At 26.5% G+C, this 20,086-nt stretch overlaps 1 protein-coding gene and 1 long non-coding RNA gene across 4 annotated transcripts; one reads left to right on the top strand and one right to left on the bottom strand.

Moving 5' to 3' along the window:
- Positions 1-271: 271 nt before the first annotated feature.
- On the bottom strand, positions 272-9,353 carry LOC113561208 (sialin-like). 2 transcript variants are annotated; one of them, XM_026967502.1, is made up of 8 exons: positions 9,312-9,353; positions 2,829-3,292; positions 2,672-2,759; positions 2,297-2,520; positions 2,051-2,203; positions 1,823-1,955; positions 1,523-1,761; positions 272-644 (listed from the first exon to the last, which is right to left on the bottom strand). In XM_026967502.1, the coding sequence occupies exons 2-8, from the start codon at positions 3,267-3,269 to the stop codon at positions 417-419; spliced, it is 1,506 nt and encodes a 501-aa protein (XP_026823303.1). In that variant the 5' UTR covers positions 3,270-3,292; positions 9,312-9,353; the 3' UTR covers positions 272-416. The 2 variants fall into 2 exon arrangements, with proteins under 2 accessions (XP_026823303.1, XP_026823302.1); XM_026967501.1 differs by lacking the exon at positions 9,312-9,353 and adding an exon at positions 4,719-5,346.
- LOC113561209 lies at positions 6,387-18,123 on the top strand. 2 transcript variants are annotated; one of them, XR_003406149.1, is made up of 3 exons: positions 6,387-7,354; positions 17,547-17,827; positions 17,952-18,123. It is a non-coding gene; the product is annotated as an uncharacterized LOC113561209 (long non-coding RNA). The 2 variants fall into 2 exon arrangements; XR_003406148.1 differs by having other exon boundaries at positions 6,392-7,354; positions 17,970-18,123.
- Positions 18,124-20,086: the final 1,963 nt, after the last annotated feature.

The following is a 20,086-nucleotide window of genomic DNA, read 5'->3' as shown; positions in this document are numbered from 1 at the left end:
AAGTTGACGTATAACATTGCTCTTGTACTGTTTTAAAATAGTTCATTCCAACGGGGTTAATAACACAAAAGAAAATTTTTAATTATTATACGATTTATAGGCATATATAAAAAGAATTAGAGTGATTTCACATTATTATAGGCTATAGAATCTTGATTTGCGAAGAAAAATATCTTTAAAAATTACATTTATTTCGTTTAAAATAAATTACATTTTTTTATTATACAATAATTAGAATATATCTTCCTATCGTTATTTTTACATTTTAAAAACAAGTAACTAGTTTTAAGTATAACAAATATTTACAAACTAAATAAATATTCACATTATTTCATTACTATAAATTAATAGGTAACATATTTTAACAATATAATTTACAGTGTAGGATAGTTTTGTAAGTCTAATTAGTCAAGGTTCTAATTATTTGACGATTTTCCATCTTCTATGGATTTTGAATAAATTATACTTAATCTTTCGTCCATAGGTAATCCTCTCTTTGCTTTTTCTTTTTCTTTTAGATAATATTGTTCCAAGTCATCCCATGGTTGTAACTCACCAGATCCAAATAGTCCATATACTACAGATGATGCTGTCATTACTATCATCATAATCCAAAATACTAAACGCCATTCTAAAACGGTTCTCTAAAATATTTAAAAAAAAGTCATGTATTATTAGGCATTTATTTACATCAAATAATTACAAATAATATTGAATCGTCATACATCTAACTATTAAGTGTTAACTCTTCGTTAGACATGAAATATTTTATAACGTCAGTGTTTGTGTATATACAGTGTATATTATATTTCAGTACTATTTATTTTTTGAAACCATTTAGATAATTTTTAATTAATAATTATTATTAATGTAGATTTCAAAATATCATAGTAAATTTATATTATATTTACTATATAAAAAATCATCTCCGTCTAGTATAATATATTGATGAAAAAATAAATTCTCATTTAAGAAAAACCAATAAATCATAATTTTTATGGACTATTCATTAATTGCAAAATTAAAACATAATAAAATAACTTTTCAGATGAGTTTATTGAGTTTAAATATATATATATATATACCTTTTAATTTATAAATGATTATAAGAATGATGGCCTTACCACAAAAAACTATAGTATTAGTTGTACGTGGAACATTAAAATCCAGTCAAATTGTATACTTGAGTATAGAATTAATAGAACCTAACCTAACGAGGACTACACAACAGTTTAACAAACAGTATTGATTATTTTCATCATAAAACCTCGATGTACATATTATATACCTCATATGAATAAACGAGTGGTTAAAATTATATCATTATTTTGAATTGGTAGACATTCTCAAAGATTTAATATTATCAAAAACTAAATTGTAACATAGATATATTTTTATAGATTTTTTAAAGTTAAAATAAATGTAATTATTTTTATCAGATTAATTTCGTATTTTATTAAGGAAAATCATACTTAGTGATATTATAAATAGTGAATGACTAAGTATATACCATAATACTTACATTTGGTGTTAAAATTCCAGCAACATATGGAGTGGCCATTCCTGATAAACAACCAATGCCATTGACCAGTGCCATTATAGTAGGAGAATAATTGGGTGACAAGTCAAGTGAATTGATACGGATGCTGGGATAACAGAATCCCATTAGCGCCATACCCAAAGTAAAACATAGAGTCGCAAACATTTTGTCACATCCGACAAACGAAGCACACATCACACCCATACCCGGTCCGACAGTTCCTGAAACCATGTTATTTGTCAGTTCCACGCATTACTACAAAAGTAATTTAATTAATCTCACCTATTATTGCGTAACTTTTTCTGACCGCAGTGATAGTCATTATTCGTTTGCTTATCAATCGGTCAGCCAATATGCTAGCTAAGATCGAAGTTACCCATTGGGCGATGTATGGAATGGACGATAGTAAACCGTTCTGTAAAGTAAATGTTAATATTTTAATTTACTACTATGTAAAATTTATACTGTAAACCATACTCAATCATAGTCTCAGATCTCGGTTAAACTTACTTCAGTAATAGAAAAGTGTAATACGTCGCTCATGTATTTTGGAAGATCACTGATAATCGTAAAACCACCCCAGTCATGTCCTGCTTCGACAATGATCAGTGCCCATACTGGCCAGGACGTTAATATGGATTTCCATGGTGTGGGGGGTAAGTCCTGTTAAAACCAATTTAAATAAAAATTATATTATTTTGAAAATTTCGTAATAAGATGGTCGCGATATTTTGTTCATTGTGACGTCTCGCGTACTTTTTTCCTTTCTAGACTTCCAATCGACTGTTTTAAGTAGTCACGCTCCACGTCTGATATGAACGGATGGGAGTTTGGGTCGTTATAAACGAACAAGCACCAGAGCACAAACCAAATCAACGAGGTTACGCCGAAGAAGTAAAAGACATTTGGCCAACCACCGGGTATGTATTGTATGATAAAACCGCTCAAAAAGTTTGAGAAAATATTACCAATTTGCACACCTGTTGGATATATAACATTATTATTACCATCATAAGTCGTTAATATGCGTATTTAATTAACGACCAGTGCTTCAAATATGTTATTGAAAATATAGTAATTATAAGCGTGCGTTTTTGTATGTATAATGTATATAGTATATAACTATGTTACCTGCGAATACCAACGTGGAGAGTTTTCCTTTTTCTTCAGGCGGGGCCCACTGTGCCAGTAGTGTGCACAGAGCTGGAAACGTAGTGCCCTAAATAAAATTTATAAGTTAGTCGCAAGTCGTATTAAAACCTATTAAAGTGTCAATCATCATCTTTACTTCTCCGAGTCCTTCGACGAACCGCAGGATGGTCAGTGGTCTGGAACCCATGTATGCAACGTACGGCGTCATCAGTGTGAAGATAGCAGTGGAAAGTATTCCTAGGCCCATGGTGTGCTTGCCACCGAATTTTTGGGACAGGATACCGCCGGGTAAATGCGTGATTATGTAACCATAGTAGAACGCTGACAGGACTTCACCCTGCGTCTTCTCGTCCCAATCGAACCGGTTCTGGAACTCATCTTCGGACATGCCTGTCTTGTTGGACTTTGCGTGTCCACGTGATGATGACTGTGGCATCGGACAGTAGTCGCGCTGTACGTGGGATGTCGAACCGCTGTCTACTATTATCACGGGCCTGACCATCTGCGTAAGCGTTATGCCCAGACAGGCCCGCATTACATACGCCATCGTCACTCCCGTCATACCCATCACGGCCATCACCCATCTCTGGGATATGTGTCCTGCAGCGAAAAATAATTCATTCGTCAGTCGGTCGCAACGATGTCAAAACGTTTTTTCATTTAATCGTGATTTTGAAAAGAATAATTATTATGTCTTAGATAAAACGATAGCTTGTGTTGGATACACAATTTTATGATATGTACTGTTGTATGGTCGACTAGTGAATGATCAGTGTTTATAAAAATATTATGCGGCTAGTATTATCGTTTCGGGTTTAAAATAGGTCGTTGACGTTGACAAAATAGAAACTACTATTTATAATATTATTGTATTATACAACAATAATATTATCGTACATTTTTACAGCCCTTATAATATATTATATATATAGTATAGATCCGATATTCTATTCTAATATCAATATAGTCAATTTAGATTACTTTGTATTTGAAACACAGTAACAACTAAAACGTTAATAAATGCGTTTAAGCAATTTAAATATTATATTATAAATGGGATAAAATTAATAGCGATATGATGTAATTTTTAATTTTTAAAAAATTACATTATTTTATAAAACTTTAATTAATTATAGTAGGCATATTATTAATACTTGAGAATAAAGTAATGCAATTCTTCTCTAATATATAAATTTACAATAAATTGCTATAATAAGTATTATGTTAATAATAATATGCATATTTTGTAGTATGACTACTTTAATTATGCAATGAGATTAAAACAATTAAAATAAAATCATTTTAAACAAATACATTTAATGTTAAAATATTATAATTAAAAAAATATATTATTTTCTATGATAATTATTATACATGCATATAGATTATTTTGTTTGGTGTTTATTATTTATGAATCACATTGTGTACCTACTATCTATTTTAAAATGGTAGGTAACTAATAGACATAGCATTTATTATTTTAGATAATAATATTTAATAGTCAATAGTCAATAATATAAATAACTATTACAAGCAGGTATTTATTTTTACTTGTTTCGTTAATTGAACATTTTACCTAGCTATATTCATTATTAAAACATTTTTTTTTTTTTTTTGAAATGTTATAGGTATACTTTTTTTTATTTGTAGACGTTATTTTAGTTTTTCTCTTTAATTTGTTTGATTTCTATCACACACGTTTTTTTTTTTTTTATAAGCTTTATATTATAAATTTATGTTCATTATAATAAAACAGTTTTTTAAAATAAATTTAAATATTTTAAAGTGTTCGTATATAAATAATAAATAACTAAAGTTTTCTCCTAAAATACTTTATAACTTCGTGATATAATATATTGTCTAAAAACAGAACATTTATTGATTGTTATGGTTTTACAATTATAATTATTAATATTTATAAATTATTGAATTGTTTACAGTATTGGTATCTGTAAATTCATTAATTGTTATTACATATAAAAATATAACACTTTATTATACGATAGAAAGTTAAACGTTTACTTACGTGAATTTAATTTCATAGTGGTAAGTAGTTAATAGTCACTTCGGTGCTTATTTACACGTGATAATTAATTTGGACGGAATTTTCTAAAAATCACCGAGATAAATAGGAAAAACGTTCACGCGGGTTCTACCGAGTAGTATTTCGTATACGTAATACCATCTGAGTAAACACAGCGAGTTTAAAACGATGAAAAAAAAAATCAAAATTATACAATGATAAATATACGAATATAATATTTATGATATAAAATATAGTCCCGCGAAATACTACGAATACTACGTGGACTGCTGCAGTCGGTGAACAAAACGCGACGTCTTCAAACGCAAACTTCCGTCTGAACACTGTTAACTCGTCGGATCGAGACACAACATGATAACATGATAATGTTACTATGTGATCCGCACCGAGTGAGTGGATGATTAAGACGTACGCTCCTTTTATTGTATTCCGATCGCCTTATCTGAATATTTATCATTGGATTTATGTTTAGTGTCGAATGGGAGCACATGTTCCTGTTTGTGTATAAAACATGTTATAGCCACAATATATAATGTGTAATATATTAATTATTGTGTTTATTGGCTGTTCGAACAACTGTCGTCCGTAACGAAACGAATAACATACGTGTCCTGCAATCTTTAAACTATTATTGTATATTATTAATAACGGTATATTATAATAAAAACATATGCGAACCGTTTTAGGCGATTTGACTCCACACGGAGTGGTTACCGAACACTGATGACATGACTGATGAGTATATGATGGCAACGCGAAGCGGCGCGTGCGATCCACTATATTATTATGACTATAAGGTTTACGTATTGTATGTTACACGGGCACGCGGGTTCAATGATTGCGGTTCGCGTGTTTTTGTGTGTGGGCGCGTAAAATTGTGACATTAATCGATGGATAGGTATTTATGTAAATTTACCGCGAGTGATGACTGATGGTGAATAATAGAACTTTTGGATTTTTCTCAAGGTCTTCGATTATTTTTATCATAAAATAATTAGCCCATATAACAACAGTTATAGTATACTATACATACAGCTCGAAATGCGCGTACCATTATTTATAGGTAGGTCGTGTTATCGTTCACTGTAGGAGATTTGCGAGGTCCAATGATTATAGCCACTGGCCTCAGATTGCGAATCGCTAATTATTCACTTTCGTATAAAATTAACATTATAATAGCTGACTTGTGTGGTGAACTCGTCAGACAAGCTCGTCGAAAAGTCTAAACCTGTTTAGAGAGAGAACGTGTACCCATAATTTATTAATGTTACATTCATCGGATACATTGAAAATGCATAGCCGATACCGTTTCTTTATTTAGATTACTATGGAACGTTGACCTATTACTATCAAAAAATATTATCTATTATGTTTTAAATTTAAAACAAATTTTACGAGGCAGTTTAAAAAATGTTATTATTTAAAAAATAATTACATGTATCTCATGTCACAATGAAAATATCAAAATAACCAACCACATATTTTAATGTTTTCAAAATCCAAAATAGGTTGCTTTAACTCAATAAAAACAATGAATATCTGTAGTGTTATGAAAAATGTAATAATATAATTTATGTTATACGTATGCGTAGGATGACTACTATACAAACCTTGTGGCTTGTGTTATTTTCATATTTGTTTTGAGATGTACAATAGACAGGCTCAAGCGAGTTGTAAATTTGTTTCGGATTACCAAGAAGTAAAATACAGATTTACATACTTAGGAGATATTCTGCTATTTATTGTGCTTTATAGCACTATTTTTATTGTAATTTCCGATAAAACAAATTAAAACGTCTAGAAAATAATCATCATTTAAACCAAGTCACGACTCACGAGTGACTGCTCGTGTAATAATTGTTTTGTAACAATATATTATAATGTCATGTTTCAATATACTTTATATTATATTGTATTTTATGTACATATAATATTATGTAATATCACATATACGAAGATTCAGGGGTGGGATAACATTATTGATGTTTATTGAATTGGTGCAAAAATAGAAACACTATTGATTTTTGCTCACAAAAGTATTTTTTAATATTTTTACGCAAATATAATTGGGAAGAGTTGTGTCTCTAGTCACCTCCCACACCACGTGATTGTGAGGCCACCATCGCGATCGTCTACACTCCAAGCGTTTGAAATAATTCAATTCTGAAATACCTAGTAGTTTAACGAAATTATCAACAACTTCGTGCTATATGCTATAAGTGTTCGTGGTCGCTTAATGTATATTATTGAATTTAGACTACACAAGCGTGTATTTCGTTTCTAGGATTAATGTACAAGTAGTTAAAAACACGTGTTTTTCAAATGCAAAATAATAATATTTAAATATACTTATAACCACTGTCATTTCATTTTCTTTACAATCAGTTCCAATTTATATTTTATTCGTCAATTTTAGTAAATATATTGCAATATATTGTTAAGACATAGTACCCTCCTTCTAACATCGTATCGTATCATATAATTTATTTTAGGCATGTATATTGTATGTAATACTTTTTGTACAAAATAATTATTTGATTATTGTGTTATTTATACCTACTACTATAGGGATCTACTTTTGTCTAGCGTATCTAAGTAATACGATATCCTAAAAAATTGTAAGTACAGACTTAATATTATTGCTTATTATCATATTTTAATTATTTATAATTTCAATTTATGCATTTTGGTTTTTACAATTATATTTATTTTATAATTTGATACAAATCAAAAATAATATACATTATTCATTTTAAAGAAAGGTGTATATTAATTCCATAGAGTATATTAATAGTGTAGTAATTAAACTAAACAATTAAATAACAATATTATAAATTATAATTGTTTCATAAAATTGTGTAGGTAAATTATATAAACTATTTAAAGTATGGTAAACCTAATTTCAATATATTCGAAATAGGTTAACTCAGAACATATACGTAAAAAGCATAAATAAATTTACGTCAAGTAAAAAACCACTCTGTTGTACAGTAGGATAGGTTTCGAGTGTACTTCATCATTAAATAGGTCACTGTAATGCATTTTTAATTTTAATTTAATGATAAACGGGTCTAGGTGATGGTCTAACTTTACTAAATTATATGATTAGGCGATTTTTAGAGAAAGTATTTTATATAAAAGAATAAATTAATAAAAGCACTCATAATTTTAAAAATCAATATATATCAAATATAAATCATAATTTTATTATCTACGATGAGCATTTTTCTTATGGTATAAATGGCCATACGTTTTAAGACAAGGCTATTGATACTTAGTTTTCAACACTACTTGAAAAATTTATGGTTTTAAAACTAATATCAAGTGATTTAAGCTGTTGTATATTAATTAAACAATAATATAAAGTAATTTAATAATTAAATAAACAAAATATAGACTTTAAGTTCAAAGTTAATCACTTTTTAATAATGGTTCTATATTATGTTGTGATGACTAAAGTTTTATCAAGTGGATAATAAATCTTATAAGACTTCTGAAAATCCCAAATACATATTTGATTAAAAAAGTTTCAATTTAGCATTACGTGTAATTGTTTATACAAGTTTACACAAGCTAAAAAAATTAACTATGGAAGTTGGTTTGCAATTTTTGATTTCTAGTGTGGTACCTCTCTATTGAATATGTTACTATAATAGATATTTAGTTCTAATTAATTGAAAAATAATCACCCACAAAAAAATATTCTGAGTTGATATTGTACGATGATTGATTATTATAGCATTTAAAACAACTTTAAAACACCACATGCGATATATTATTGATATTTACTTATTAAGTCATTAATTTATTTTATTTATTAAAGTTAGCACCACACTACCACGTTCCGTAGAATATAGTATAAATAGATAGCTTAAAATTAAATTTGTTATGAATAAAAAATAATTTTACGTGATACCAAAAAGTAACTATGGTTGGTAATTTTTGAATCTCAACAAAATTACCTCAAACTGTTAATAGAAAATTTATTGTTTAGTTAAAACATCGAAATTCATTAAAAACAGAAAATGTAAGCTTAAAAAATGTATTTAAAAAAAATGTACCAAGGTATTTAAAATCTATGTACAAAATTGTTATAATTCAAATTCATGAGAAACATTATGTTCTAATTTTGAAATTTTACCTAGTCGAGGAAAAATATTATCAACATAAATTAATATGAAAATGTTTTCAAATATATATTTAGATAGGTAAACAACTCCAAAAATGAAAAGTTTAATTTCTAGAAAATGGGTACTTATTATAAATATTTGGTCAAAATATTAAGTATCTATTCATTTTTAAATACAGCAAAATAATAAAATATATTTTTTCAAAACTGATTTTACGTAAATATTTTGTGTTTCTGTAATTATTTTTATATTTCTTTCTACAATTTTAAAAAGTACTTTTTAAAAGCACTTTTGTTTTGATTCACCGATATATGATATATTTTAAATTCAATTTTATTCTAAAAATAATAATTAATTTTAAGAGCAAAATAATTTTACTGTCCCAAAAGGTAACAAAATGGTACAAAAAGAAATAAAAATACATGATTATAAAAATAATACTTACATTCTTCACTTTACTTTGAATCTTGTCAACATGATTTATAAAGTAATGAAATATGCTTGTAGCTGACCTTAAATAAGTAATAATGTATATAAGGAGGCTAATAACTTGATATTTTTAAAGTATTTTTTAATATTTATATATAAAAAAATCTATTAAAATCAATCTTGTAAATATTATATGACTCATATTATTTAATTGCTTAAAAACTCTTAATGTTGAATAAAATGAACAAAATCAATTTATAAGCTTGACGTTTGTAGAAAACTAGAATGTCAACACTCATTTTATTAGTCTTTAAAAATAATAGTGTACTTTAATAAGGAAATACAACTATATAAAATACGATCAAAAGATATTTATGGCTTTGCAATTTACAATTAACTACTTCATTATTGCAATACAATTATTTTAATAACAATAGCCAATAAGATTGAATTTCAATTCTTTTTGTGTTTTATAGTTCTTCGTTTTTAACAAATAAATAAATGCAGAATGCAATTTAGGAATTTCGTTAATAATTTTAACAATTTTAAATTATTATAATTTTTACAAACTCGATGATTAATTTATATCGTATTTTATATGAATTGAAATATTTGAACACATTTGATTTCAAAAATATAGTATGACATTATTTGTATTTTCCATGCACCTCATGTTTGACAATAAAATAGGTAATATATACTTACACGGTTATACTTACAAGCATACACGACTAATGAAAACCAAAAGCGAAAACGAAGTTATACATTTAAATTAAAATAAATTAAGCTATTTGGTTGTTTAACTAGGTACGTTTTCTATTTTTGAAATTAATATATTAGATAATTTTAACTTAATTTGTTTTATATTATATTATTTATTTAACGATTAAGATAAAATATCAACTGGCTAGTCTTATACATTCATAAATATAACGTCACAATCTTACTTATTCTTAAACGATTTAAACATTTCAATTAGTGGAATGTTCACTCCGTTTATATTTAGGTACAAATAATAAATAAATAAATATTCATAAAATATCTATAAAGAAAACAATACAAATTAAATTAATTGATACTATCCTTATAATTATAATCTATAATTTCGCAATTATTGACTTAAAAGTTAAAACACATAATCGTATGTTCTTATAAGTAGGCAATAATATCAACTTGCTCTCTTACAACTTGTTGGATTACGAAACGTGATGTCGTCATGTTAAGCGTGTAAAATACAGACATCTAATATGCATAGCAAACATTGTTGTTTATCAATAGTTAATGTCAACATTGTTGATCAAATACCTATACAGATGTATAATATACATCATATTAGACATCATTATGGTACCTAATTAGTGATTACTGATTGCCTATTGAACATAAGTATATATAGTACGAATCCATTATTTTTTTTTTTTTTTGAGTAGGTAGGTAGTTTAGCGATTCGGCAAGACGATTATTCTGTGTGGATAATTAGATCACTATAATAATCTTATAAGTAATTATATACAACTCGATAAATCTATAATACCTATTCAATTGTTTTAGTAGAGGATACATAAATCATAATAAAATATCACTGCTGTAATCTGATTCTATTGTATACATATTATTTTATTATATTAATATTATCGTACCTACCTATTAGTTATATTGTTTTGTCTATATAAAATTACTGAATTAATTAATTTATAAATGATTAATATTACATACTTTGAAACATATATCAGATTCGATTAGTTATATTTATTATATTAATATGGTTTGTTTTGCTGATAATGTTAATTTTCCTTATTATTAATTTCGTTATGAAAGTAACTTAAAATTCTATTGACACCTACTCACTGCTATATATTATATTTAATAATACAATAAAACGTATATGTCATTCGCTTGAATAATACGAAATATATTTAATAATATGTTTAATAAGTTATAATTTGTGGCGAAACACTTAGTTAGAATAAATTATCCCGTTTCAGTATATAGTATGCTAAATACTAAAAAAATATATCAATGATAAACATTCGTTTTAGTATAATTTTGATTTCACGATTAAACAATAAAATTTAATTTGATCTTTGACTGATTTTACTATCGTTTAAAATATACACAGAAACTAATATATTTTATTCTCTTGTGTCTTTGGACACCTACATGTACCAAATAATCGATCGATAAATGTTTGATTAATTCATAAAATGTGGAATATTGATCTACTTATGTAAATTAAAAAATACAGTGACCTCGATTTTAATGATCCGTCATAAATTAATGTTGTATCCCATTGATTCTACCAAAAGTGAACTTATAAAATAGTACTGTGGTCTGTGATCACTCAAGTAGTCAAGTCAATTAATTTAAAAACAGTTTAGCACATTTTACTCACACCAACCACTGATTTTTAATGTTATTGAAATGTAAATAGCTGTTTTTGACATAACTACGATAGCTATTAAACTAGGAAGGTTATCAGTAATTATTATTACAAACACTAATCAATATACCATATAATACAATATATACAAGTGATTATAATCTTATAGACTATAGTGGTATCAATTATTAGATACTTATTTATACTTTATTCAAAATATTTGTGGAATTAAGTATCTGTTTATTGATGGCTTTTTTTGTTAAAACGTTATCGAATAAATGCGTCAAAACTAGCATTACGCGTACAAAATAGCTCGAACTTTAATATTTAAAGACAATTTCATTAATACATTAGCATGTTTTTTTTTATTCTATACCCAACTACGTCATAGGCATGATACTTATAAGTCTTTGATTGACACGCAATACACACTTTAAAGAATTAATTTTTTTGATTAATATTAGATTAATTAATAATTATGCGCTTCAACGTGCGATATAGACAATGTTGTGTTTATTTTGTTGTTGTCCACTTTCAAAAGTAGACTATTCCGATACAACGTTTTCGATAAATATAATAGTACCTAATTATACAGGTAGTATTACAAATTACTCAAGTGTTTGACGTATAAAGTAATATATGTTTTACGTATGAAGATAATATATAGGTAGGTTGTCTTACTTTTATTTAGAGTTTCGCCTCTGACAAATTACAAAAGATAATTAATAAATATATACGTACCTATTGGTTATTATTATATAAACATTACGTAACAGAGTAAATAATGAGTCTCAGAAAAATAACTAAGGAAAATAGAAGTACTTGGAAAAATGTAGCCAGGAAGAAATAAATGATATTACTTAACTAATTAGTTGAATCGATCTTTGGTAATTTGATTTTATGAGAGATGTTTAAACACACAATTAACACATATATATATTACATAAATAATTCTTTTATCATGAATTGCTCATTATTTCAAAAACTTTTAATATTTTTGAAAATATTTATTTTATATAATTTATATCTCATTTAACAGTTCTAAATCTCATATAAAATGTCAGTATTCTATTAATGGTATATCTCTTAACTCTGTTAATTAAGTATGGGATCTAAGTATTATCCTGTCAGTCAATTATCCTTTAATACCCATATTCATTCAATCTATGGAAAAAGTATACGTATTTTAGGTTCATTAAACGCACTTGCGCTGATTTGAATGATGCTTTTGTATTTAAGTATTATATTGTTGTCTAGTAGGGTTATTATTTGAATATTGTATGGTATTATGGAATCTTAATCAATCGGAATTAATAAATAAATTAGAAAATATCCAGCATTTTTTTTTTAAGTTTTCACAGATATAAAACTAAATATCTTTATTATTATATTGATGATATTGCTGACTTTGGGGTTTAAAGTCACTAAAAACTAGACGGTTAGTATTTGGTGTCACGTTTGTGTAAAAATCTTGAATTGTATTATCGATTGTCCAGTATCGTTGCAAAAAATTGACCCTCTTTAATTTTAGAATTAATCAATCTTTTACTACCTATACCGCATTCTAAAATTATTTCTTAACAAATTGTCCAGTGTGTCACCTACCGATTTTTATCTAAAATCTTGTATTAAATTCTGAACGGAGTGATGAATGTATTAATTTTACAATGATGTGTGTTTTTTTTTTTGTTTTGTTTTTTTATATTAATTTTTTTATTTTTGTGTCTGTCATCACGTTTTGGAGTAGTAATAATTCTTTGATTTTTGACTTACTTCAGCCACTCTTTGAAAAGGAAAATACATATAGTTGGTACTTTTTATAGATTACATACGTCGATGCTGGAAGATTTTCTGAATCATAGCATAGTAAGTATAAATATATATGAGTGTGTGTGTGTGTGTATGAGTGTAAATTCTTTTGCGTTTAAAGTTAGTCACATTACCGAATTTAAACATACTTATCCCTTATATAATATATTGAGTATATTGACGCTCGTGGCTTACTGCTGACTATTCCAAATTTCTAAATAATTTCTCAAATAGAAGCTTTCTGCATAATCCTAAAATTATTTAATTATATAGGAAAATTAATACACATGTTCTTAGTTGATATTAATCATAAGTTTAAAAATATTTATTCGTTTAGAAGTGGTCATGAACTCACTTCATTTACTACTATAAATAATCAAACAATGCTATATTTTAGTTGTACTTGGATATAGTGACATAGCTTTTGCTTTTACTATGAAAAACCGTAATTGATATAATGCAATATATTTTTCAAACTTTAGTTTAATAATTTATTAAGTTTAATAATTAATTTACATAAAATATGACGTTGTTATGTTGTATAGAGTTAAAAGTCAACTTTCACTCTATATTATTATTTAGCGACCTTTACCCAGTTTTTAGTTACATTACACATAATTTGCATATCGTTTTTTTAACCAATTAATTATTCACCCTTCTTTGAACGCACCAAATCTATCGTTTCTATTCTTATATAGTAAATCTATAGTATATTAGCAAATTATAAGTCAAATACAATCAATTTAAGCCATTTATTTGCATTTAAATACTATTGCTTTTGATAATAACAAAACTGTTAAAGATAATATTATGATTAATACCTAAGTAAAAATACTAATTCGTTATTTTTCATTATAATATTATCTATATGTCTCGTGTATGACATATTATATTGTTATTGTAAACAAAACTATCTTAAATGTATTGCTGACACGTTTCTTTGAGTTATTGACTTATGTAATAAAAAACTTAAGTAACTTAACAACTATGTGTATTTATTTTATTTTTTGTAGTATCTTTTGATGGACATGAGTTATACCATATGGTCAAATATATTTAAGTACCTAAGCGCCAAATTTATTTAATGATAAGACTAATTCAGTAGTTATTGTTCTGTTATTTTTATCTAATGTTATTTGATAATATTACTTAATAAGTCTAGTTTACCATAGATTAGAATGTTACTAGATAAATAATCATCAATATTTTATTGATTGGACGCTTATAAAATTTTAAATGTAATACAGATAATAATCACTATAAATCCAAAAAACGTACCTATAGGCCACAATCGACACATACGCGTTCGTTGTTCAACACTTATGTGTAGGTATGTGTATAATTTTGGCCAACAAAATAAAAAATATATTTCATAAAAATATATTTTTAGTTTATGGTTGATACTATCTTATAATATTTTTAATATAATGTAATTATTTGTACCTCGTAATAATTTTTTGTTTTAAAATTGTAATTATTGTTTTAATAATATAGTCAATTAATTTTGTTTAAAGTTACTCTGTTACAGGAATAACTTTTATCACATTTATGAAATAAATATTCTAGTATACTAATTATATTTGATGAAAAATAATTTATCATAGCTCACCCAAATAATGTACCTTAGACATTGTGATAATGAAAATGAATGATTATGTGTTAAAATAATATTAATGCAAGCTATCTAGGAAGTAGGTACAACAATCTAAAAAGTATTATGCATCTTACTTCTCTTTAAACTGTTTATTTTAAAATTGTTTTGAGTTGTATTTAAATATATTAAAAAAAAAAAAAAAATAAATGTTCATATATTTAAAAAAAAAAGTTCAATTATTAAACAAAAAAACATGGTTGGTACAATAAAAAAAATCTTTATAACTTATCACTTTAACTGATTATTTGATAACATACAATTAAAATATGAGTTTAAAGGTTAGAAAATATCCATATTTGCTAACTAAAATCAAAAATGTATTAGTAATAAATACGCTTATTGTAAAGAGCTAATAAACATAACATGTATATTATGGTCATGTCTAAGGCTTTACAAGTAATTTATATATACAGGATGATTTTTATCAAACAACACTCATTATTTCAAAAAGTATTAATGTTTTTGATAATATTTTTTTACATAGTTTCAAGTTGTTAAAAAACAACGTTTTTATTAAAAATTTATGATTTTAAATATTTTTTATCCTTATAATTTTTTAAGTTATTTACTTTTTTGAATGACAACATAGTGTTTTAATTTCATATTCCAAAACAGAATAATTTTCTAAGTATTTTGATACATAAAATTTGAGTTTAGGGTGAGTAGTTTATGAGTTATACTTATTTAAAGTTTAGACAAGCGGAGTAGTGGACAAACATTTTGCGGGGTAACCCCATACCACTCCACTTCATGAAACTAAACTTTAAATACGTATAACTTATAAACTACTCGCCCTAAATTCAACTTTTATGTATCAAAATACTCAAAAAATTATTCTGCTTTTGAATATGAAATTAAAAATCTTGTTGTCATTCAAAAAAGTAAAAAACTTAAAAAATTATAAGGATAAACAATATTTAAAAATATAATTTTTTAATAAAAACGTTGTTTTTTTAACAATTTGAAACTATGTAAAAAATTATTTTCAAAAACATAAATACTTTATGAAATAATGAGTGTTATTTGATAAAAAAATCACCCTGTATAAATATATATATTGTAATATATATTACAATATTACCAAATGTAATACAACATTTGAAAATGATCATCAGTATTTAGCATTAACTGACACTGTATTACAATCATTATCATAACACGTGATAGTTTTATTAAATTGGCTTATAATATGAAATATTATATAGATACCTGTACAAAATAATGGTAGGTATACGATTTAATTAATTTAATGGCTATAAAACAATATTCCTCAATTATAGATAATAGATACATAGATAACATTAGAGTATAAAGTTAAGACCCCTGTATTAGACCATAGGCCACATGCCAACATGTATGTACAACAATAGTTTTTTTCATATAACCATTAATATTATATTGATTATAAAAATGTTAATGAAATCTAAAATAGACGAACACAATAGAAATAGCTGAGATATAGAGTATTCGGAATTTTTATTCACTGAATAGCGTACTAAATAAAAATCAAAAATAGTTAAAGCTCTATGTTATACAAAGAAAGCATTTTGCTATTTTTGGCAGAATATTTGTCTTCAATCATTTTCGTTTCTGTCATGTTAGTATATACTATACTGCAATATTACTATCTTATTAATTATCAAGATTACTTATTAATGTATTTTATTTTATATTTATATTGCTATTTGTACCTTATATTTCTATTAGTAATTCAGTATAAATAGTTATGCATCATTAAAATATACAATATTGTCAACATTTGAATTGAAATATTTAGAAAAAAGTTAATTTTTAAGCTTTTAATATTTTAAACATAAAAAATTTACTAAGATTTACATTAAATTTTCAAGTTGTTTTTTGTTTACAAACAAATATTTTATCTTAAACAAATAGAAAATAGTCTAAAAAAATCAAAAATATTGAATTCTTCTAAATGATACAAAAATATCACAAATATTTTGAAAATTATATCATGAATGGAGTAAATAATAAGTATTAATAAGAATACTTTTTGAAGTCGTCTTGTCTATGCAGTAATTTTTTAATTACAGCATAAAAACTAAAATTAATTTGAGATAAACAGGTTTAGCGTAAGAATTCCCTTGTTTTCTTATTTTATTTTTTTCTAATAATTTAGAAAATGACTGAAAATTTCTTTCAGTTCTTTTTTATTAAATCTAATTTTTATTACTATAAATTGCCATCCAAATTGAAAATAAAAGCATTTTTATTAGTCCAAATAGTGTCCATACTAAAAAAAAAAATATATAATTGAAAAAAAAAACATGTCATTGTAAAACCAATATTTTCTTCACTACACTTAAAATCTAAAATAAAATTTAGACTTTGTTGATTTTATAGATAAACAACGTAGTTTTTAAATTAAATAAGAATTTGTTATTTTACAGTTAAATATGTCTACGTCTATGTGGCGTGTTGCCTTTAGGCTTTTGCGGACAGTCGGTGCCACTAATTTGAGGTCAGAAATCGAGATGCCTTAACGCCGCGACTTTAATGACTGATGTCGTTGCGACTGCGCGGATTTCTGCCGTTGTGTCTTCGAGATCAGCTAACGAGCCGCCTACACGGATTGTTTGCCGTCGCTGTTTCGTGATATGTTGCCGTTACTTCTCTGCGATGAGTTATCGAGTCGCCTTCGTGGAAAATTGCCACATCGAAATCATGATTAGTAAATATATACAATTAAATCCAAAATTCATTCATATTGTTTTTAAAGCTGTATTTTTTTTCATTGTCGTTTCATATTTATAAATATAAAAACATTAAAATTGTATTTATTTAATCAAATATAGATCGTATTTTATTTTAAGATACTAGCTTAGGTGTGCCTCGATTCCAGGCTTGTGGAAGCCGCCTTTGGCGCCTTCAAGGGAGTCGAGTGAAAATCGTTTCAAGGGAAATTCGGTTGGAAATGGTAGTCGGGTGTCTAGAAATCAGTCACTAAAAAATATGCTAAAGGCGAAACCCATCAATTATTATAATATATACATATATTTATTATTATTATTATTGTTAATAAATAAAAAAATATAAAAAATAATATGGGTTATCAGTTATCATTATCATTTGGTGTAAAAGTTTGTCTCGAGGCTCGCCCGGTTATTTTTTGAATTTGAATGTATAAAAAATAAATAAGTACGAAAAATGGTAATTGAGTGTCTAGCTATCAATCATCAATCGATGCAAATCGATATCTGTGCTGGGCAATCCGCCTACGGCGGATTGTTATACCTCCTGACGTCAAAAATCTGATGTTGTTTTGTCGAAGAAAAATCTCGAATGCTATGTTTGAGTATCAAGTATTCAATAATCATGGGGGAAAGTTCAACTTACACACATCTAAACATATCAGGTAGACAATCCTACTTGTCGGATCGCGGACTACGTGGGCGCGTAATAAATTAAATCAGAATTTTTTATTTACTAAAATCTCAAATTGCTTTATGTTTAACTATACTACTATACCATGCCTACCAGGTAAGCATCCGACTTCGTCGGATCGCAGACTATGTACGTGTAGTAAGTGAAATCAAAATATCGCATACACTTGAGCTTCAATCATCAAATGGTAAAATTACCAATACAGACGTCTGCTGTAATGTATCACAGTGTTATATATAATATATAAAGGTATACAATTCCATAGTTAAATGGATATGAATTAATACATTAATAAAATGTATCACATTACATATATTGTACACATGTCTTATAGTTTTCTCATGCGTTTGCACTATTATAAAACAAAATATTAATAATCGCGTATAATGTATAAATAAAGAAGTATAAAGGACCTACTACTGTTGTGTACACAAATGTATGTGTAGTAGAAAAATAAAATTTATATGTCGTAGATAATTAAGAAAATTAACAAACAATATTTATAAATTAAACTTAAAATCAGTTATTAAAAAAGTGAAAAAAAGATGCAAAAGATTCAATAGCCGTACTACTAATCAAAGCGCCGCCGGAAACCCACCGGAGCGGGATTCGATCTCGACACACCCGCCTGTCCTAATTATGAGAACCTAACGCCTAATCCTATCGACTACAGTTTGAGTTGAAAATCGTTTCCGAATTTCGAGCACTTAAACCGTTTCTGAGCGACGAATATTTGTTTTACACGTAGTTTTTTACTCGTTGAATTCGTATTTCATTACGCACGGATATTCTTAGGTAATTGACAACAATAACCGATTTATGTGTAAATTATTTATTATTATTTGTACAAACATATTATATCATTTTAATAAATATTGTATCAAAATCGCTCAACAGAGCAAACCGTATACATATGTATAATTATATTATATATATATATACTACGCGAATACGGAAAATTGAGAGAAAAGCTATAATAAAATCCATTGAAAAGTGAAATATTTTCAAAAATCACGTCATAATATACCTATATATATATTATATAATATTAATAATAATAGTAATAATCGTATAGTTGTCCAACGTCTTCTTGATAAGCGCGATAACGGCGGGCCGCGGCGACGGGAGCGCATTCTTTTTTCGGTTTTTGGACCACGGCGAGTACAGCAAGAGCTCCAGGCAGGTTCCGAGCGAACCATTTTTCACGTTTTATAATACAAGAAGATATAAGAAGAAGAAGAAGATTATTGGGCACCAATATTGAATTGTGTACTTTTATACATAACTGCAAGAGTATATGATTTTGTTTAGTCGTAAAATTATTTTTGTATATGAAAAATGGAAATTTATTTATACTACCATTGATTATAATAACATATCTCAGTATGATTATATAAACCATAGATTGTTCACTGAGCAATTTTTCAACGATGTATACCTACAGCGCGGTGACGGCCGCTATATGAAGTGCTATAGTGCACTTCACAACAAATGAAGCATCAACCAGATAACTTAATTTTCATGAATATTTTAGTATAGAGTAAAA

Source organism: Rhopalosiphum maidis, chromosome 1 (assembly GCF_003676215.2).
Source record: "Rhopalosiphum maidis isolate BTI-1 chromosome 1, ASM367621v3, whole genome shotgun sequence".
Taxonomy (NCBI): Eukaryota; Metazoa; Arthropoda; class Insecta; order Hemiptera; family Aphididae; genus Rhopalosiphum; species Rhopalosiphum maidis.
Note: the sequence above shows the minus strand (reverse complement) of the source record. Positions and strands in the feature narration are given on the sequence as shown.

Bases quoted from the DNA above. Each gene is read 5' to 3' on its own strand.
- LOC113561208 (XM_026967501.1), bottom strand. The intron at 2,760-2,828 runs GTAAAGATGATG...AATTTTATTTAG, and splicing joins TCGTCGAAGGACTCGGAGAA to GGCACTACGTTTCCAGCTCT. The intron at 2,521-2,671 runs GTAACATAGTTA...TATATCCAACAG, and splicing joins CTCCACGTTGGTATTCGCAG to GTGTGCAAATTGGTAATATT.